Consider the following 22,094-nt stretch of genomic DNA (forward strand, 5'->3'; position numbering starts at 1 on the left):
GCAAAGCCTATTTGGGTGGCCAGTGCTGTCACACGAGGCCATGGTATTATCTAGACCAGGGCTGCTGCCAAAGGCCATGCCTGGGTCCGCGGTCCTGCAGCAGTCCGGGTCTGAGTTGGTGTCCATGGCTCTTATTACCACGGAGGGTTGTGCAGATGACTGGGGTCTGGTCAGCCACCTGAGACCGTGTCAGTGTCTAAGGCCAATGCTGCTGCCAGGGCCACACTGATCCAGGTGGCTGGTCACTCAGACATTCGAGCAGACACCCGAGCCTGGGCTGCCGCCTAGGGCCATGTCTGGATCAGTGGTTCTGTGATGTCTGTGGCCTGTGTTAGCAGAGGGGATCATTGGAACCATGATCCGCTTCACCAACCTTCAAGCAAGCTCTGCCTTCACCAACCCTGGGATAGCTACCCTGCCCTTTGCTGTATGTCTACTGAGGCAAAAGAGCTAGACCCGGTCTCACTCAGGAAAGATGGTCCCACCCATCACCACAGGCCCCACCCATCACCACAGGCGTGGACCACACCAGGGCAGCACACAAGAGCTGAGCTCTGGGTCAGGGATGCAGATGAATCTTCCTTGTCTGCCATATAGTGGCATGGGTGAGAGATGCCCTCCCGGCTTCACCTGGTACCACCTGCAGCTGGCCCTGGGGTCACAAGAGGGGGACAGCTAGCCCTGACCCTCACTGGCAGCAGCACACTAGAGTGAGGAATGGAGGTGAGCAAGCCCTGAGGGAGTGAGATTAAGTCACCCCTACCCCTCATCTGCCATGAGGTGGCACGGGTGAAGGAAAGATTCCACCCTTGCTACCCGCGGCAGGAGAGAGAACTAGCCCTGGGGTCACAAGAGTGGGAGAACTAGCCCTGCCCCTACCGTCTGCAGCACGCAGGAGAGCAGGTTCTGTACCTGACCTGGGTGCACGCACAGGTGAGCCAGCCCTGAGGGCACAGGGGCAGGAGAGCTGGTCCCACCCCCGCTGGCCCTGCACCTAGCCTGGGCAAAGACAGTGGAGCCGGCCCTGGTGGTGTGAGGGCAGGTGGGCTGGACCCGAGGGCCAGAGAGCAGAACTGGCTCCGCCCCTTGAGGCAGGCAGCACTGGGAGAGCTAGCGAGCTGGGGAGCTCATCCAGGAAGTGCAGAGGAGGGAGAGCTAGCGAGCTGACCAGTCCAGCTACCACCCAGATCCCAGGCCCAGAACCAGGCTATGAGCTGGCCCACCCCAACATCCACCTCATCTATGAACTGTTGGAGCATGTGAAGGAGATGGACTTAGAGATCCAACACTACAGGGTTTCCACGACACAGGACAGCAGGATATCCAAGAGAAGCCCCAGTGAGAGCTCATTATTGGTGGGGGAGCCGAGGCCAGAGGCCTCCAACCTGATCAAGACTCGAGAAAATGAGCATTTGCAAGATGAGCGGACTAAAGGGTAAGCTGTGCCACTCAACGGGCACACCGCAGCTACACACACACACACACACACACACACACACACACACACGGACACGTTTTCTTTGTTTTGCCTAGTTTTTCTCCTAAATTTGGTTTTGTTTTGGGTGGGTCGCAAGGGCAGAGGGCAGATGCGAGGGGAGCTGAGTGGGATCAAAATGCATGAAGTGAAATCCAAGAAGAATCAATAAAAGTTAAAAGAGAAAAAAATGTTTCCACTAGGATTTACAATTCTGGCCAGAATTAATTAGGCCAAACCACTTCTGCCTCCAGGTTCCTGCCTAGAGTTCCGGCCCCGACTTCCCTGAGGAGTGTGCCCTGTGAGCTGTGGGAGGGCAGAAACCATGTCCTCCCCGTGTTTATCGTCATGTTTATCACAGCAATAAATGCTAAAGCAGGCGAGAGCAGGTATTTCAGGGTCCTTAACCTGCATCCTGTTTCTTTTGGACCTGTGCTCTCCTGTGAACTGTCTTACCTTCCTGATTTTTGAGAGGGTGGTCACTGTGGCCAAGCCGGTGCAGAACTCAGTATGGACCAGGGTGGCCTCTGACTCCACAGTTCTTCTGCTTCAGCTGGGATTACAGGCGTGCCGGAGCAGCTGGGATTACAGGCGTGCCGGAGCAGCAGAGATTACAGGAGTGCCAGCACAGCTGGGATTACAGGCGTGCCGGAGCAGCCGGGATTACAGGCATGCCGGCGCAGCCGGGATTACAGGCGTGCCGGAGCAGCAGAGATTACAGGAGTGCCAGCACAGCTGGGATTACAGGCGTGCCGGAGCAGCCGGGATTACAGGCGTGCTGGAGCAGCCGGGATTACAGGTGTGCCGGAGCAGTTTTCCATTAGGCTTTGTCTCTTCTGGTATTTTTCACTTACCGCCTGCTTGTCTTCTGTAGTGAAAAGAGCAGTGCTTTCACCCAGCACTCGTCCGCTATGTACGGTTCTCTGGCCCAGGTGGACTTTATCCTACTTAGCAAAGCACACGGAGTCTGCCATGACCCGCATCTTTCCCGAATGCCGAATTCAGCTGTTCTGGTGCTGCTCATTAGAAGCTGTCCTGGGGTGAGATGCCGACTCTGTAACACACTACATTACGTTCTCGAGCTTGTCTCAGGGATCTGTCAGTCATACAGGTTGTGTTTGACTTTGCTTTCTTTTTCAGATATTCAAAATTCCATTTAAAAATTATTTTCATGAAAATTTTAGAATTTTGAGAAATCTTCTTCTTATCACCCAGAGGCTTATGTGTGCGGCAGAGCACAGCTGTCCTAAGAACATTAGAGAGGTACACAATAGCACCACGGCATCTCTCCAGCTTCCCAGGGTAGTGCCATCCTCGAGGAGCTGTGTGCTTAGTAAGACAGTCTTAAGTCTAAAGTTATACCTTGGTTCCTCCACTTAAGACCAAAGAAAATGACACAGCCCAACAAAGGAACAATGGTTCCCACCTGACGCGGCTGGGGTCCCAATTGTCCATCTCTGATGGAGGTTTTCCTCCCCCAGGTTGTTTCCCCACAGGGACCCCTCATTCTCTATCCCCCTTTGTAGAGTTAATCTGGAGTTTCCTGGTGGGAGCACGACACTGGGGGCTAACCTCTGATGTTTAAGCCAGGGCTCGGGTGAGACTGAACTCAATGGAAAGACTCCCTGACGCTCACGGAGCAGACAGTCCCCAGACAGTCACAAGCCTGGGATACACCGCACTCACGTGCTGTGCTCTCATTCTGACCTGGAGCGAGAATTCAGGAAAGGCTCCCGATAGATGTCCCTGAGCATGGACTGGCCTGTCAGCAGGACAGAACTCAGGCACCGCTTCCCCGCTGCAGGCCTGCAGTCAGGAGGAAGACATCATGTTTCCCTTTGCTAGACTTGAGCACAAGCCCCGACCATGTCTCTGTCACCAGTCGCCATTCAGTTTAGACTGTGCAGCGTTCTCTTTCTTTAGACGGGGTTCACTCTAGCCCAGGCTGCCCTGCAACTTACTGTGTAGCTGAGGCTGGCCTTGTAGTAATCCTTGTCCCAGCCTCCCAGAGGTGCAGACTCAGATATTATATATTCACCCCTACCGGGCTAGTCTGTACCTCGTCACCAAACTGAATTTTCTTTAACCGTTCTAACAAATTATTTTTTCTATGTGAATGTATAAAGTATTCATTTAGGTACCAGAAGAAAATGAGAACTTATTTTTAAAGTGTTAAATTACATTTTTATTTGGTGTGTGTATGTGTGTATGTCATGGCACAGAAGTCGAGGCCAGAGGACAACGTGGAGTCAGTTCTTGGGGTCGACTCAGGCCGTCAGGCTTGGTGCCAGGAGCCTTTACCCACTGAGCCATCTCGCAGGTCTGAAAAATTCGGAATTTATCAGAATCACACCTCTGGAAGTTCCTCCTCTGAGCTTCTAGGTTCTAATGATTCTAACTGCTTTCTTTTGTTAGTTCAGCTTTTGCCTTACCATCTCCTTTAGTTTAACATTTCTTTAAGTCCTTTCAGCCAGTTCCTTTTACAGTAAAACCTCTCTTGAGAATCCTAGAATAGTTTTTGCTTCCCTACTATGGTCTGTTCACACTCTATTATATAAACAACGTAAACTACTGAGAAGAAGATGGACTACTAACACAGATAAGCTGAAAGGCATTTATAGTGTCGGGAATCCAGAACTAAATAGACCGCTCACTGGTCACGAGCACTTGCTGTCCTTGCAGGGAACTGGAATCTGATTCCCTCCCAGCTCTTAAGTCAGGGACTCACAGCTTCCTGTAACTCCAGCTCTAGGGAATCACATGCCCTTTTCTTGCCTCTGTGGGTACTGCACACACATGCATACACTCGCACACACAAAGAAATACATCCTAATGAAACTACCACAGGCCTGGACAGAGAAAGGAATCCAACCAAAGAACCCTGACAGAGCGCACACGTGCACAGACATATCCTGTGTCGGGCAGCTGTCTGCTAGTCACTGTGAAGGGAGTCAGGGATGGTGCCAGAACAGCTCTATAAACAGAGGAAAGAATTAGGTCTCTATTTCACACCAAACACAATTCAAGACCCAGGATAATCTCATCAAGTCTAGTGACAGCCTCCTGACAGCATTACACCTAAATATGAAAAAGATAAATCTCAAAACTTCTGAAAGCAAACATTACAGTAAATATCAGGAACAAAAATGGCTTCTTAAAGAGATGGAATCATAAAGAGGAAAAGTTAATATATTTAATTATAGTCTAAATTAACTTCCTCCAGGTATGTTGGCTCATGCCTATAAAAATGATTTTGAAGGTCAAGACCCATTGCCAGGTGGAGTGGTGCATACCTTTAGTCCCAGCATTCGAGAGGCAGAAGCAGGTAGATGTTTGAGTTTGAGGCTGGCTGGTCTACAGAGTAAGTTCCAGAATAGCCAGGGCTACACAGTGAGATTCCGCCTCGAAAACAAACAAACAAACAAATGAACAAACAGGAGAGCTGCTGTAAGTTCTGGGCTTATCCTGGGATACCATCTCATAACACGGAAAACTAAACAAAAACAGAGGAAAAAACCTTCTATGAATCGTTAACAACCTTAAACAAAATGCAAAGAGATACCGCATTCTGAAAGGTCTAGGTATGCATGATCCATGTTACTAATAAAGGGTCGGCATGCACACAGACCACTCGTAGGCATATAGTGAGCCTTAAGGCTCAGCAGGAAAGCAGATGCTCTTTAGACCCTAACACATCTGTCCCATACTAAACCTAGCTGCTATCAATTTGATAGTATTAAGAAATGTTTTTGTTTTGATTTTTTTTAAGGTAGAGTCTTACTGCATAGCCCAGGCTGGCTTCAAATTTGCCATCCTCCTGCGTAAATGCTGAGATTAGAGGTACGCGCTACCTCACTCAGCTTTCTGGTCCTAACAGAGACATGACCTAGTACTGGCTGAGCCTGTCTTCCACATTCTCCTGCACGAGGATGCAGTTCAGGGGCCCTCACTAGACAGCACGAGCTTATCTTAGAGTTTGGTTTCTAGTGCTAAGAGAAATAAATCTCTTAATAAATTAGCTTATTTAATTGTTATGAGCTGCACAAATGGATTAAGAATTAGAAGAAACCCAAGTGACCAATAAACATACAAGCATACACTTAACCCCCCTAAGTAAGTCACCAAACAACGATGACACTCATTTTCTCTGGACTAGTGAGAACTGCAGTTTGTCAGGACCTGTGATATTTGTAATAAAACTTACAAATAGTAGCACCCTGAGGGGAGGAATGGGGACTAAGAAGTTAAGACCGGCAATGGGCCTGGTTTGGCTCAGTTAAAATCAAAGTGTATTTCTATGCAGGGACTTCATGGGCTGCAGCTGAGCCTGGTAAGTGTCTTTCCCCTGCTTCAGTAGGTCAGTGTCGGAGGGAGCCTTCATCCCTGCCCCTTAGTGACCATGACGAGCAGAGCCTAGGACTCTGCACTACACTGCTGAGATTCTGTGTTATTACTGCAACAGGACCATCCTGACTGGCAGAACTGCTGTGGCTGGCGAACAGGGGCATCAGGTGCTGCTGGTAGGCACCCATGCTGGAACAACTCAGGAGGAAAACTTGACAAACTGCTGACATGCAAATCCATTAACCAATATATTCACAAAAAGAATTTTTAGAGGTTTTTACTGGAATGTTAAGGGGAAGAAACTGAAGCTAGGTGTGGCGGCACATGTCTGTAACCCCAGCACCCCAGACACTGAGACAGGAGGAGCGTGGGTTAGAAGCCAGCCTGGGCCAGGTAGCAAGCTTGAGGCCAGCCTGGGCCACATAATAAGACATTACTTAAAAAAAAATAAAACCAAAACCAAGCCTGAAACATAACATCAACATTTACTAACAAGAAACAGATACATGTATTTTGGGAGATTGCTAAACTAGAATACTACTGAGTGAATAAGTTTCAGCTACCTGTATCAAGATGTATTCCTCTAAAAGTATACTTTCGGATCTGTGTAAGGATGTGTGCAATATGAGTCATTACATGAAGGTTGCACACACCATTCTGTTGTGGATGCAAACTATGGAGGCACATAATGACAGGCGTCAGCGCAGTAAATAGAAAATTCAGTGAAAGGTTTACTTGGGGGAGGGAAGAGGTAAAAGATTATCTGCAACAGGATGGGTGTGTGGGGATGTTTTTATTTCTACTATAATCTCTAATGCTGTTCTGCTGGGTTACTAGCTGGTGGGTGCATTGAGGCTGTGTTCTCCCATAACTCTCCCTTCGTCCCATCTCTGAAACAGCGTCTATGGACATCCTGGGGTAAATCGGCCCTGCGTTTCCCACATTTGTGTGTCTTTCCCACCTTGGTGGACAGAATGAGGATGGAAGTCAGGCAACCAGCAGGTTCGAAAGCAGACTGGAAGGCTAGGTAAGCTGGAACTCAGTTTTATACATTAGAGGTTATGGCTTTTCTAAGTTAATACAAGTGTTCGCTGAAAGAAAGAACATTTGGTTTTTAAAGTGTTTGAACTGATTTGTCTGCTATGACTTATTTCAATTAATCTGAACAATTTAAGTATTTTATCCTTTATTGTTTAAGATGATTAGAGAATATGCTTACAGAACCTGTAATAGACACATGCAGAGCCACCAGTCTCATAGTGGGCGAGTCTGACGTCAGAAGGGCTCAGACTGTAATGGCAATGTGGTTAAGTAGCCTCCCTTGCTCTCTTCTGCTTTCCTTCTAGACTTCTCTGTGTGTCCTGGCAATTTCTCTCTCACCAGTTACATCCACAGAACTCTGCTTCCTGCTACAGACAGTTCACACATGCACACTTGCGTAAAGCCAACCCTGAAAACTGAATGTGCACATAACCCAGGCCACAGTCCCTCAAGGCGAGGCTCTGGCAGCAGGGTCCACGATTTCCTGAGATCTTATGCTCCTGAGCACGTTTGTGGTGGAGGTGAGTGCTTGTCATTTAAACATGACCACGTCAAACATCAGTGTGCTTCTGACTCCACCTGAACAAGAACCTTCTGTGAGCTTTAAAATACAATGTCACCCCCAGTTCCAGAGCCACTGTTAGAAGAGTCCCAGCACCTACCTGCCAGACAAAATGAGGCCTAATTTAAAAAGCAATGCAAACCACCACAAACTTAGGTCCAGTACTGACTGCGGCTAAGGCGGTACACGATAAAGATTTCTCCCACAAATTTATTCCTGATGTAAAGTAAAATTCAGACAGGTGATTGACTACATTTCTTACTAAAGAATTAATTTTGTTAATTTATTAAATTAGAGGAAATATATTAATCATAGATAGGAATAGAGTTTCAAACAATCAACAATTTCACTCAAAATTAATATGTAAACTGCCATGTTTGTTTGGGCTGTTTCTTACACATACAGAACAGTTCTGACAGAGCTGGAGGCCGCTAGCCTGCCTCAGTGTCCTGGCACAGAACCGGGAGGTAAGCAAGGCAGGCCTAGAGCACAGCACCACCCTCCAGAACTGGCAGGACCAAATCTCTGCAGTCTGAAGAAGCAGTCTTTCTGAGGGCTCACTGTTGGTCGGAAGGTCACCTCAGCCCCTCCCCTGGGAGTTGCCTCAATCCAAACTCCACCTCTAAGAAAGCCCGCCAAAAGGTGGCCCCTCCCCGGGAGGGTCCAGACCACTCCCTCCCACAGACTATTTTAACTGCCCCCCAGCAGAGAAGGAACACACGGTCCTTCTGGTTCTCCTTTCCCCCTCTTTGTGTTTTTCCGAGAGTGCTGGCATCCACTAAGCCTGGGCTTCTTCTAATTGTTTGATTTGGTCTAACTTGGATTATTGCGTTGGCGGAGAGGTTTGTCGGCCAGAAAAACTTAACACTTACTACGTGTCAGGCTGCATATCCACGTGTGCTACACACACTGATGGCTAGTAACAGTGTCACCGAGTACGCTGCAAAATCATGTGTATGTATTACTGCCCTTAGACAAGCTGCCATCTGTGGGTCTGTTTACCCATAAAGAAGTAGGTAAGAATATTGTCCTGTGCACGATGGTGATGCGCATGAGCACTTTGTTCACACTCACTCACACTCACACACACCCATATTCTTTTGTCTATTCTGACCTTTGGAAGACAATTTGCTGCAGTGTCTGGCTGGCTGAGCACCATCTTTGCCCTCAGGGCTCCTGGGCTCCTGGGCGGGTCTTGGGGGAGGGGTTCCTCATGAGTGATGGGCCACCCTTCTCAAGACTGTCAGCAGTGTTAGTATACTTGTTTGTGCATGCATGTACGTGCTAATGCCTGTGGGACTTCTTAGCTGTGCTTTTTGGCCGCTTTCCACTCCGATCTTTCCTTTCCCACATTCGTTACCTGAACCTGGTTGGACTCAAAGGCATCACCTCCAAGATTCTGCTTGTTCATTTTAAATATGAGTATATGTGTGTGTTGCACGGGTGTGTGACAGCATACACGTGTGCAGATGTGTGGAAGTTAGGCTCCATCCACCTTGTTTTTCAAGACAAAGTCTCTCAATAGAAGGCTGGCTTGACTGGCTATTGAGTCCCGGGGAATTGCCTTTCCCTGTCTCCCCAGTTGCTGAGATTACAAACACAAGCCCGACATCATACCTAGTTTTTCTACACAGATTCTGGGGATTGAACTCTGATCTTTTTTCTTATGCATCAAGTACCAACTGACCCACTTCCCAAACTTTACATATTATTTTTATAAAAATGTAAGAAAAAAAGGTGGATGAAATATAAGGGTAGAAAATGATTGTATGTGCTAGGTGGTTGTGGAGCACACCTTTAATCTCAGCAATCAGGAGGCAGAGGCAGTCAGATCTCTGTGAGTTCAAGGCCAGCCTGGTCTACAGAGCTAGTTCCAGGACAGCTAGGGCTACACAGAGAAACTCTGTCTGAAAAAGTCACATGAGGCTCACTTTGGTGGATTAGCTCGACGGCTTGTTTAGCAATCACAAGGACCTGAGTTCAGATCCCCGGAACCCATATAAACATCTGAATATGGCTGTGTCTACCTGGAATTGTAGTGCTGGGTCTCTCATAGACCAGAAAGATGGCAAGCTCCAAGTGAGTGAGCGACTCCATCTCAAAGGAGGAAGACGGAAGCTCCATAAATAATCACTGTGGTGAGACTGAGAGAGGCCTATAGGTTCACGGCCTCTTCCTTGAAAATGCCACGGCGCCTGTCTATTCATCACACAAGCACCCACGTGTAGAAGCTGTTGAGAGGTCACATGGTCACAACTGTGGCTTATGTGGACAGCCACTCTGCTTATAACTTAAGCTGATTTTGGCAGGTTCTAGCAGAACTCAGTGTGGGTCTACAGGGAACTCTGAGTGACCCATCCTGAGATGATGAGAATCTAGATGAGGCGAAGGACATTGCTGCCATGTTGGGACGACCACGGTGACCTCCAGAGAGACGCAGCTTGGTGTCATCTTCTAATCACTGTACACTGTGACACACTAAGGTAGTCAGACTGGGGCTCAGGCTTTACACTGGGAGACGCCACACACATGTCAGACACCGGCAGAAGCAAACTCTGACAGGATGGGAGTGTTGTTTACACTGGCAGTGGAAAGGATCCCCACGAGACAGTGACATCTAACCCAAATGTGGTTCTCAGACAGCCTTGCAGACTGCGGGAATAGCTCACATAGAAGTGAAAATGCACTTACTCATTGGGAAGAACAGGTAGCTGGGATGTGGCCAGTAAGAGGAGAAGGTGGGAAAGTAGGAACTTGCAAATCTAGGCAATGAGGCTGTGTTCATCCTGGGTGGCTGGGTGGATTAAAGCATAGTGACAACTGTGAAAAGTAAGGTGTGAACACACAGTTACTCATACATAAGGCCCTGGGTAACAGATTACACAAAGTTAGGGTGGCAGCCAGGAGAGACAAAACTTTTGTAGAACTCAGATATGACAGGTGGGGTGGTGAGATGGAGAGAAACAGATTCAGGAGCTTCCTTTCTAGGTCCAAACGCGAGTACACTGTTAGAGAAAACATCAGTGGTCCTTGTTAGAGCACAGCGCGAAGACACTACCCAGGGCCACAGTGACAGCACAGAGACCAGCGCCATGGAGAAACTGGGCTCAATTCTGAACACAGCCTGGCAGACAGGAAGTTACAGCCAAGAGCAGAGTGGGGCCAGTAATTGAAAAACTTCCCCCATAGAAACTCAAATTATAGAAAGAGGTACAATTAACTTTTGCCTTAAAGAATTTGAAAATTTCTTCCAAACAAATAACAATATCAATGCAACAATAGATGATATTTATGGAACGATTTCTATAAGTCAGAAATTACTGGATTAATAATTTACACCTATTAACTTGCTCGCTCCCAATAATTCTGTAACATTATCCCAGGATTAGCTTCCTCTACCAACCACATTTTAGGGAGACTGGAGGAACTAAGCCATCAGAATTGTACTAGCCAGATAACACAGCGCCTCTGGCCTGGGAGAGGCAGAACCATTGCTGAATGCTAGCTAGAGGTTGGCCGAAGAATTATTGCCCAGTTTGGAGAAAAAAGGCTTTTTAATGCTTATTTAAATATGCCATCAGCAAAAAATATGACAGCTTCAGCCTCAGCTTCTAAAATAATTATATAGCTCACAGTTCCCAACTAAACATTCAGAAGAAAAGGAACGAGTACAGTGAAGTCTACTGGTTCATGCAATGCAGTTGGCACTGTGGCCAGATCACTCATGCGCTGTTTCCACTCACGCCTGTTAGTGGGGCGCAAACCAGGCTCCTGTGTACCTGTTCTACTGTAGGCAAGTGTTCTGCTGCTGAGCTGCACGCCCAGACCCTCTGTGGTATTTCAGGCCTTAAATGTTTGACTAAATGTTCTGAGACAGGTCTTGAGTGTGGGATTTTCCTACTTCAGTTTCCAGAGTGACGGGGTTTGCCATCACACCCCAATGATAACTGTGAAACCTCAGCCTCTCACCTCGTACACCGCTCATTTTCCAGGCAATATGTAGACTACAGAGCACTCCAGACTTCTCAGAGAGTAGAACCAGGCAGATCAAGGGACTTTCTACACGGTTTTTGTCATTGCCATTTATTTCGATTAAAGAAGTATAAACTCAGAATTAATGTAAAGAAATCCTTAAAATCCTTGGCAGAGGAGATGCCTGTCCATGTATCACAGACATATTTTGTATAGAGTCAGACTATAATAAAGTCTGGTTTGTTAGCAACAGTCCCCTCGGGACTTTATCATCAGTGAAAATCCCAAAGCAGGCTCCCTTCGAATCACGCTGATCACAATAGGCCTGTTCACACACACATCCAAACCCTGCTATCAGAGACCAGCAGCCAAATGCAAAGCTGACGAATAATGAGACCCACACATCGTGTATTAAAAAATACTTTTTAAAAATAAATATGGTATAAGCTATTTCCACAGTATCAGATGACTGAAATATATATATAACAAAATCAGACATTAAAAACATAATTATCAAATAATTGAACTTCATATAACAACCAAACGGTACACTAACAATTCTAATTTCTTTTTGTGTGAACTGAGTGTGACCTGAACTGTTCTGTCCCATATCACCAAGGCCTGCTCTCTGAATAATCTCCAAACACCTGATTAGTGCATGCTTACAGTCTGAACAAAATTTCCTGGGTATGCTATGTACCTGGCTAGAAAAAATTAAAACATGATCTACAAAATAGTTGATTTTATTTTTCTTGAATGTATGAAATTTCCAGGCATCTAATCTATCTGGGAATTTTAAGACACTCCTAGGTAACCAGCGATTGTAATTGTTGGGTCAGAGAACCATACAAGCAAATGTTACAGAACCGAAACAATTCTGCCCTAAACCATCACAGGCTATTCTTGGAAATTTGGGATGCCACTAGCTTCACAGAAGAGAAACTAATGACCAGAATTCAGGCTCAGATGACCAACACAGAAGCATGAAGAACTGAAAGAAACAAATTAACACTGCACTTTCCACATAGTAAGCCTTGAAAGATGGATGCGTCTGGACCAACATGATACTGAAAAAACCTCATCTTGAAACTCAATGCGGCGTCAAGCTCTGTCATGCTTCATATTCACATAGACCTACTTTCACATCACTGGATATCATCAAACAGAACTCACTTTCAATGCTATTCCTAAGACTTAAGTCCACACAATGGCGATCAGCACACATGCACGGTAACACTACCAACTGCAACCCTTCATTTCTTAAGGTCTTTCCAAAACTCAGTCATTTGACAATTTAGGTCTTTTCTCTTTCAAATAAACAAAGGGTAACAAATATTAGGAATCTTAACTATGTAAAATTTGTAATTATTTTCTACACAGCCTAGAATTATACAAGGAAAAATGTATATAAAAATTTATATTTACAGTTAGGTTTTAATGAAGCCTAACTATATATCTGTCTCGGCATGATTTACGCGGTTTGCAGGAATAACCAATAAAACACCTAGAAGTCATGGTTTTGAAGGTCTTCAGGAAATGAACAATTTCGGATGTCCAGGAGTGTGCCTTCTGTCTTTTTATGTTTAAGGGTGCTTTATGCAGGACGCCCTTGGCCAAAACGACTTTTAGACCTGGATTGTTTAAACAGAAAAGAAAGTCAGGCTCCTCGGGAACAGACGGTGGTGGTTGTTGCCTGAGTCTGTCCGCTTGACAATACCAACACTCAGCGACACTGTGTGCCGCTCATCAGTGAGACGCAATTGGAATTCAAACCTAAAAATTACTTTGAGAGAGAATCTCGTATGTGAACTGCACAGTACAGGCCAGGCGCAGCACTGTGAGGAAACACAGCAGCGTTTCTCCGGGGAAACAGGCGGACACTTGGAATGAGAGCCGTGAGAACTGCAGCTGTAGGCACGGCTGCTCTGGGTGAACCCAGCACAGCGACTGGGGCCGAGTCCAGCTGTGCAGATCTAGGCTCACAGCGTCTCTAATACTTGTGTTCACGCCTCAGCACCTTAAGTCCTAACAGAGAGTCAGTGATGGCCAATGGCACAAGAGAGAAGATGTGACTGCACTCGGGGACTTTCTGGTAAAGAAAGGGCCGACCTAGGCAGCTCTGTCCCCTCGGGCAGGATAAAGGCTTAGGACTGATGCTCAAGAGACTTTCGGGATAACAAAGCCTATGTCAGACGTAGAGGCCACTGACCACGTCACAGCCAGAGAATAATCGACCCTCCACTCTGCAGCACACTCTGCCTACTTCCACACTACAGGGGACAGAGAAAGGAGGTGGGGGAGGGGACAGGAAAGGTTCAGTGACTTCCTACAGTAACCCTAACACAATCTACACAGTATGACAATTTCGCCAGCCCACAGCTGCACTGTAGCTGCTCCTAGCGCATTATCGCCGTCACTTGGTGTTGGAGAGCACATGTGGCGAGCTTACTAGGAGAGCTTTTTACCTCCAGACTGTGGACAAGAATGGCCAACTCGAATGTAGCTGGCTCAATAAATAGAAAACTTAAAGAAAACTAAGCCTTTTATGTTCATGAAAATTTGTGTTCACGACTTGTTAAAAAGCGTTCTGATTTGCTGAAATAAGGAACGGAAGTCATACTATGTGCTTTAGTGCTCACAGGGTTTACTCTGCGGAGCCAGAGGCCTCCTGCTGCTCCTGCTGATTTACCTGGGGTTTTTGTCTGCGCTGTTCTGCCGGGCACTGCCAGGCGCGGAGGCTTTGACTTGAGCTTCAAGCCTAGAGTAGATACCTCCTGCAAACTGTGGGGTAAAGAAGCAAAGTTGAGTTACCTTCAAGGAAGGAAAGACTGCCCCATAACAAAACACACTTCTAAATTTAGGAAGTGATTTATTTTTGGTCTATAAGCTCAGGCTTCTGAAGTAGTACATATAGTAAGACACCATTTAGTACAGGGTTCTGGGTTTTGACAAATGCACAGGGACACAGTGGCTCTTGTCTGGGGCTGGACTCTGAGCTCCAGCACTCATGCAGTTCTTAGCCGCTATGTGGTTTCTCCAGCCTCCATTTTTATTTTTTTAAAAAATGTAGTTTATTTGCTAAACCCTGATGCTTTTAATCACAGCACTGGGAGGCAGAGGCAGACAAATCTCTGTGAGTTCAAGGACAGCCTGGTCTACAGAGTGAGTTCCAGGACAAAGATACACAGAGAAGCCCTGTCTCAAAAAGCCAAAAATTAAAAACAGAAATAAAAGAAATAGAGTTAAAAAAAAGCCGCATAAAGATGGAAAACACACAGAGTGTCTGGATACTGTATGTTATTATGCTCTCTTTGAATTGTTTGAATGCTGAGGAAGGAGCAAAACAGCTACTAAAAGATATTTGTTTATAAATGCTGCTGAATCAATCCAAGATAAGTATTTTTAAAATATCTTGACTTCAAAATTGAAGTCAAAAGGTATGTTACTTTGGAGAAGAGGTTTTGCTTTTATTTCCACAGGAAATGAGAGGCTATGGATTCATTCCAGATTAAGAAAACTCAGGTTTGATTTAGGAAGACCCCCACCCGAGAAATCTCCAATAGGAGTGAATGACCCAGATGTCTGAGTTCTACATCCAGAACAGATTCAAAACTGCTGCCTGAGATGATCAAGCCTCACTGGATACTCCAGTCAGGACTTTTTTATAATTCAAAATTTTCTTTAGGTACCCATAAGATTATCAACACCCCCAACCAGCAGGAAGTATCCTGGAAAACTACACCACATTCCCAACAAATGAACTATGGGTATTTTCCTTTGTTTAGAATGTAGGTTACAAGTTATTATGGATAATGGTCAGGAGAAAAGCTAAACAAAGGAGATTGGATTTGGGGCGGAGTGCTGTGGGACAATGGTTTGTATCTTGTCAATCGTATTTTAATAAAATGCTGATTGGCCAGTAGCCAGGCAGGAAGTAGAGGCAGGGCAACGAGAACAGGAGAATTCTGGGAATAGGAAAGTTCAGTCTGTAGTTGTGACCCAGACATAGAGGAAGCAAGATGTCACTGTCTTGCCAAAAGAGGTACTGAGACATGTGGTTAACATAGACAAGAATAATGGGCTAATATAAGTTATAAGAGTTAATAAGAAGTCTGAGCTACTAGGTCAATCAGTTTATAATTAAAAAAAACAACATGTATAATTAAAAAAAACAACATGTATAGTTTATTTGCTAAACTCTGAACTCCTCTTGCCCTTTAGGGAGGGTCCCATGTAGACTAGGTTGGTCTTAAACTTACTATGCAACCAAAGACAACCTTAAGCTTGTGATCCTTCTACTCCATCTTTTGAGTATGGGGACTGCACCACCCATCTGGTTTATGTGGGCTGGGGAGCAAACCCAGAGCCTTAAGCATGTTGGGTGAGCATTCTATAAACTCAGTTACATCCCTAGCAATCAAAACCCCTTAAGCCTGAGGGTTCTTTGAAAGATGGTTTTATTGAGCTGCCACAGAAATTAGAGAAAAAGAAAGGGCAGGTCCTGGGGCACAACTGCCCACTGAGCCTGGCGATTAGGACTATTCAGTGTGACTATCTGCCATCCACCCTCATCTTCCTGAGTGCTGAGACTACAGGCATGCACCATACACCTTGTTATGAGTTAAGCTTCTCCTATCTCTTTTCTAGCCCTATTAAATTCAGGAAATCTCAGAATTTTTCTTGTCACATTACCATTTTGTAGACTTTCTAATTTTTCACAATTATGAATAATGACATTATAAATGAATGGCATTTATAAAAAATTCCTGAACTATTTTCCACAGCTCCTACAAGCTAAACAGAAGTCCATTTGCTTCACAACCTCATGAGCACCTAAACAAAAGTTCAGAGAGAAGCAGCATTTGATAGAGATGCTATTTTGTATTTCTCTAATGACTAATGATGCTGCATTTTCATGTTTTCTTGCTACCTGCATCCCTTCCTTTGGGATGTTTGGCTAACCCTCTGCCTGATTTATTTATTCATTATTACTTTAAATTACTTTATCAATTTCTATGTATGGGTGTTTTGCATGCATGCCTGCATACCAGATGTGCAGTGTGCCCTGGGAGACCAGAAGAGGGGCTTGCATCCCCTGGAACTGGGGTTACAGAGGTTTGTGAATAGCATATGGGTGCTGGGAATTGATTATGGGTCCTTAAGAGTCCTCTACAAGAGCAGCCAGTGCCTTTAAGTGCTGTGCCATCTCTCCAGCCTCTATTATTTTGAGACTGTCTCACATGTTACCATGGCTGGCCTGGAACTCACAGGGACCCACCTGCCTCTGCCTCCCAAGTACTGGGATAAAGGTACGAGCCACCATGGTCAGTTTGCCTATTTATTGGTTTATTTATTATTGAGGAGCTAAGCTTTTTTGAGATAATTTAATTACAATATCATTTCTCTCCCCTTTGTTTTCCACAAACCTATTCATCAGACAAACATTTTACACTTGGTTTGTCATTGCATATGAACTGTTTGTTTGTTTGTTTGTTTTTTGAGACAGGGTTTCTCTGCGTAACAGTCCTGGCTGTCCTGGAACTCACTTTGTGGACCAGGCTGGCATTCAATTATGAATCTTTTATTCTTTCTTTTTTTTGGGGGGGGGACAGGGTGTCACTGAACAGCTCTGGCTATCGCATCACCCAGCCCAGCTGTCTTTTCATTTCCTTTACAGTGGTTTTAAAGAAGAACTTTAAGTTCTGATGGATTCTGATTAATTTTTCTTTTGTGGATCATGCTTCAGTGTTGAAGCTAAGAAATTAAAATTTTTTGAACATTTAATTTAGTAGTGCACATATGTATGTGTGCATATATGCACACAAGTCTATAGGCCCTTTTGCTAAGGAATTTTTATCTAACTGAAGGTCACAGCTTGCTTTCCTTTGTAAATTCTATGGGTAAGTGAATTTCCTTTCTTTTGCTCCATCCTGTCCTATCCTCTTATTTGTTCCCATTTATTTCATTTTACTTTTGCTGCTGGAGATTGGATTTAGAATGCATAAACTCTACCAATGAGCTACAACCCCAATGAGGAAGTAAAAACATACAAAATGGATTATTTAGGAGCTATGGTGCATTTATAATGCAGACGCCGATGCCACATAATGCTGTGACTGACAGTAACTCTTGTGAGAATTCCGTGCAGTGCAGTCCTGATTTTCAGCAAGATGCATTTATCTTAGAGACAACATCCAGGTATGACAAACAAAGGTGAACAGATCCAGCACTTTTTTCAGTCACTTTGACCAACAATGCACAGTTAACCTACTCTTGGTGTGACACTATACTTTAAGGATAATTTGCTTTATCACGTAATCTCAGGCCCAATGTCACTCTCTCTTCCTGTTTCCTGCAGATCCAGATGTAGAACTCTCAGCTACCTCTCCAGCACCACATCTGCTTCCCACCATGATGATAATGGGCTAAACCTCTGAATTGAGCCCCAGTTAAATGTCTTCCTTATAAGAGTTGCTGTGGTCATGGTGTCTCTTCACAGCAATAGAAACCCTAACTAAGACAACAGTTAACTATTTTTCATATGAAATAAAACCAGGAAGAAAAATTTTACTTAAATATACACACTGGTAAATAGTTCTTACTTCTTTTGATTCCTTTGATTTGACTCGGTCCAAGTCACCCAATCTCATTTTTATTAGATGCCCTGTAATTTCAGACATCCGCCGCTGATCTGTAGGCAAAAAAATACACCATTATTTTTCATGAAAATCACACAGTTCCTATTTTTCTAGAAATACTATAATCAACAAAGGTTTATGAAAATGTATTTTGTTCTTCATTTCAGGTACACACCTCTACATATCAGTAAAGAATTTAAGGTAGCATGTAGCAACTGATTAATATACAGACAGTTGTATTGTCTTTCAGATTCCTGGATATGGTTAATATGTCCCCAGAGGATCAAGTGGTACATGTCTGATCCCAGCTGTGATGGAACTTTAGGAGCTAGGGCCTGGTAGATATCTGATTGGGGAAACCAGCCCTAGAAGAGACCAATGTAGTTACTATGTGACTCTGTTTAATTCCTGTAAGGTCACATTGATACAAAAATAAACTTTTTTGCTTCCTTTTTTGGCATGTAACTACTTCCTCCTAAACATGCTTCCTGTAATGTCATCCACCACACTGGGACTGTAGTCAGAAGCCAGAAGCTTTCACCAGAGCCAAAGAGATACTTACTGGTACTGTAAAACTGTAAGCTATTCAGGTGGTGGTGCACGCCTTTAATCCCAGCACTCAGGAGGCAGAGGCAGGACCTCTGTGGGTTTGAGGTCAGCCTGGTCTACAGAGCAAGTTCCCGAACAGGCTCCAAAGCTACATATAGGAACCCTATCTTGAAAACACAAACACAAACACAAACACACACACACACACACACACACACACACACACACACACACAAGCTGTAAGCTAAATAAACTGTTCTTTATAAAATACTCAGCTTTTAGTATTTTATTGTAAGAATACGAGGCTATGACAGCTTAAAACATATTTGGTCATTTTTACAGTATAAATTCTACATACAAACAAGTCTAAGAGACCTCAATCACAGATGCAGAGACAACACGCGACCAACTGGATGGCCTAGTGATGCCACTCTGCCTGGGGCTGGAGCCCGTGCACACTGAGTTCTTGTTTTGGAGCCTTTACCACTACTCAGTGCTGGAGAGACGGCTTAGGGATTAGGAACACAGACTCTTCTCCAAGAGGAGCCAAGTCTGGTTCCCAGCATCTGCATCAAGCCCACATGAAGCAGCTGACAACTGCCTATAACGCTAGCCCCAGAATATCTCATGCCCCTCTCTGGCCTCTAATGGTTGCTGCACTCACCTGCACCTACCACCCCCAAAATATAGACATAACAATAAAAACATTGGTATTTATACCTAACTTTATATTACTCAGATAACAAAATTTACCATCTTCTCTTTGTGCGTCCTGGTTGAACCTCAAGGATCTTGTGGCGTCCCACTTATTCTTCTGCATGCTCACACTGTTGGACAAATGAACAGAAACAACCACTGACGCTGCTTTAAGGGTGCAGCCAATACAGACCTTGTCTCAAAACCAAAGCAAGGACGGGTTTCCAATTGGACCAAGGAACCAATACTCACACGAAAGGAGACACATCTCTAGAAGTTGACTAAAAGAAAAAGAAGAAAACATTATCTAGTTAGAGAATATTCATTGATTAGTGCTCTAACTAATTATAAGAACAATGTACATTTATTGAGTACAAGACACTATACCACGAGCATCCAAAACTATTATTTCATTTAAGCCTCGCAGCAACAGCTGGGAGTGGTGGTGCCCACCTTTAATCCCAGGCAGGGCTCCATGAGATGAAGGCCTGGCCAACACCATAAGTTTCAGGCCAGCCAGGGCTACATAGTAAGACCTCATCTTAATAAATAAATAAATAAAAACAAGCCTTGCAGCAACAAGGTCTATAATAGTGAAACAAGCTCCATCTGACCTTCATTGTAAAACAGGCTAGAGAAGAAACTTCTTCAAGAAAAAAATTAGACTGAATGTCTATCTGCTGAGCTTGGAACTTTAAGCTTATTAAGTTGGAACTCTTAAAAACTTAACCCACCCACCCATCCGCAGGTCGTAGTTAGCTAAGATGGATGTGTGGTCCATCCGGTCACAGACCGAGCCTGTCACACAGCCGTGTAGCTCAGGGCTTCTCCCGAGGCACCTGCAGCTACTACTGTTCTGTCAGCTCTGGAACTTTATCTCTTCTACGGTGCAGGAAAATAAGAGCAAAGCTTTAGGTCATAAAAAGATACTTTGATTTTAAAGGTCGATTTACTGTTTATAAATATGCACTACAGCACGTGTAATGAAAAGTGCCAATTAATCTTACCAATTGTGTGTGCAGCTCTATACAGATGGTTTATGCACATGGAGGAAAACCTGTGTCCATCCCATCCTTTTACATGAGGGACGCACACTAAGCCAGGCACTGCTTCTCACCTTCCAATGGTCCCTGTATCTCCCAGATCCTCATCCACTTACATTGCTAGTGTCCCTGTTATTCACTCTCTATTTGGACTTGTGTAGGCTACACATGCTTGTCTACTTCTTAAATGAACTCTGAAACTGCATCAGGTTGTCCAGTTACCTTCTCCAGCGCCTTTTCTTTCTTTTGAGAGCAGGGTGAAGACAGCTGCTTTTTTGGCTGCTTAGTGAACTTCTTCGGCTTTTCCCTTTTCCCTGGAAAGAAAGGACGACATAAGATGAGTGCCGTCCCTGCCAGTGTCACTCCTGTGTCCAAACTGAACAACGTTGAGCCAACAATTATATCTTTAAGAAAAAAAAATGCTGATGTCTGCACAAAACTCGAATACACGAGGAAGTGAAGCTGAAGCTGCTCCACGGGGCCATTGGAATCACAGCTCTTCTCTGTACTTGGTAAATCTTCCAAGGAAAATAATGAGTGCATAATAAAACTACTACTTTGTATGTTAACTTAAAATGTCATGGAAAGATACATAATTATTTTTCCCAATCTAATTTGACAGTGGAATTGCCCTCTAAGTTCAAGATTTTTATTTAACAAATTAGTATCACCTAGAGAAAATACACTTTGAGGATAAGGGACATCACTACACATGGAAAACTTCACGATGAAGTTTGCTCAGGAAGGACACAAAGTAGGAATGATCTTGGGAGGCAGGACTGGGACATGTCATGTTCTGGACAGTGGCCTTCTTAAGTCAATACCCTGGGTCTGTTCTGGCCAAGAGTGAAGTGGAATGTGGGTATGGGAAGAGAAGGGGCATAGGCGGCATCTGGAAACAAAGGCTCAAGGCAAGAAGGATGGACTCGCTGTCTCTCACAGCTCTTATGTTCCAAGTTTGCTCTGTCCTTTCTCAAGGGGAACCGTGTCACTACTGAGCATGGGGAACCTGTAACATATGATGTATATACGATGAACTTGGAGATATCACAGTAGACAGCAGCAAAATTAATAATACCGATCAAGGGTTATAACTTTGCTAGAAGACATAAGAACAGGATATATGGTAATGGAGTGGAGAAGGGATGGGCCAGTCCTTTGATACAAAAACAACAGAAATTTTACCAAAGCTATTCAAAGTACTGGAAAATAATCAAAGTTAGGCACAGAGTTAGGCAATTTATACTGAAAACTTAGTGAGGTAAGAACTGTGAGTTTGGGGTCCTCTAGCCTGAAGCCAGAAGCTAAGCCTGACCAACTCCGGGGGTGACAGAGTCCAACAGAAGAATGTAGAGTACAACTCTGTCCAAATACTGAGCTGAGCCTTAACCCCGCCAGGGTGACAAACCCTAGCCCCTAACAGGCCACCTATGCTTGTGAGACAGGGGAATCTCTGCCTTGGACTGAATCAGCTCTCCAAACTGCACACACTTCAAGCTGCAGAGAGCGGGGTTAAAGTGCCAGAGGGCAGATTTGTGTCTGGAAAAGCAGAACCTCTGAAGTAGGAGACAATGAGCGGTGAACCCTGGTGTCTAAAGACAGCTCTGGTTTAGCAGTCACTCTCCCTTGTCAACTTGGCTGTGGACCTAGAGGCACTTAGGACACACACGTCTGGCTGGGCATCTGCGAGAGGACCTCTAAGGGCCCTCAGTGAGTAGGGAAGACCAACCCGAATGTGGGCAGCATCACCCCAAGGACTAGTTAGTCTCTAAAAG

General features: G+C 44.8%; 2 protein-coding genes across 7 annotated transcripts in view; one reads left to right on the top strand and one right to left on the bottom strand.

The window, feature by feature from the left end:
* The first annotated feature begins 355 nt into the window (after nt 1–355).
* On the top strand, nt 356–20,895 carry LOC146893957 (uncharacterized). The gene is made up of 7 exons (XM_087909491.1): nt 356–427; nt 999–1,435; nt 2,028–2,273; nt 3,697–3,794; nt 6,718–6,845; nt 7,165–7,380; nt 20,576–20,895. Exons 1-5 carry the CDS (start codon nt 356–358, stop codon nt 6,738–6,740), a joined length of 876 nt encoding a protein of 291 aa, XP_087765617.1. The 3' UTR covers nt 6,741–6,845; nt 7,165–7,380; nt 20,576–20,895.
* Sanbr (SANT and BTB domain regulator of CSR) overlaps nt 3,633–22,094 on the bottom strand; it is a 64,612-nt gene continuing 46,150 nt past the window's right edge. For 5 of the 6 annotated variants that reach the window (XR_015002835.2, XR_015002838.2, XR_015002836.2 and 2 more), the window contains 7 exons: nt 20,542–20,633; nt 19,529–19,557; nt 19,334–19,407; nt 17,996–18,084; nt 14,083–14,174; nt 10,113–10,241; nt 3,633–3,796 (listed from right to left, as the gene is read on the bottom strand). Coding sequence is in view for 1 of the 6 variants with exons in the window: in XM_085692277.2 (XP_085548403.1) it covers nt 12,988–13,024; nt 14,083–14,174; nt 17,996–18,084; nt 19,334–19,407; nt 19,529–19,557; nt 20,542–20,633 (413 nt within the window). In the remaining 5 variants the exon portion in view is untranslated. Of the gene's footprint in view, nt 3,797–10,112; nt 10,242–11,802; nt 13,025–14,082; nt 14,175–17,995; nt 18,085–19,333; nt 19,408–19,528; nt 19,558–20,541; nt 20,634–22,094 lie in introns of those variants that run through there. The other variant, XM_085692277.2, reaches the window with a different exon arrangement.

Source organism: Myodes glareolus, chromosome 8, assembly GCF_982192425.1.
Source record: "Myodes glareolus chromosome 8, mMyoGla1.1, whole genome shotgun sequence".
NCBI classification, from domain to species: Eukaryota; Metazoa; Chordata; class Mammalia; order Rodentia; family Cricetidae; genus Myodes; species Myodes glareolus.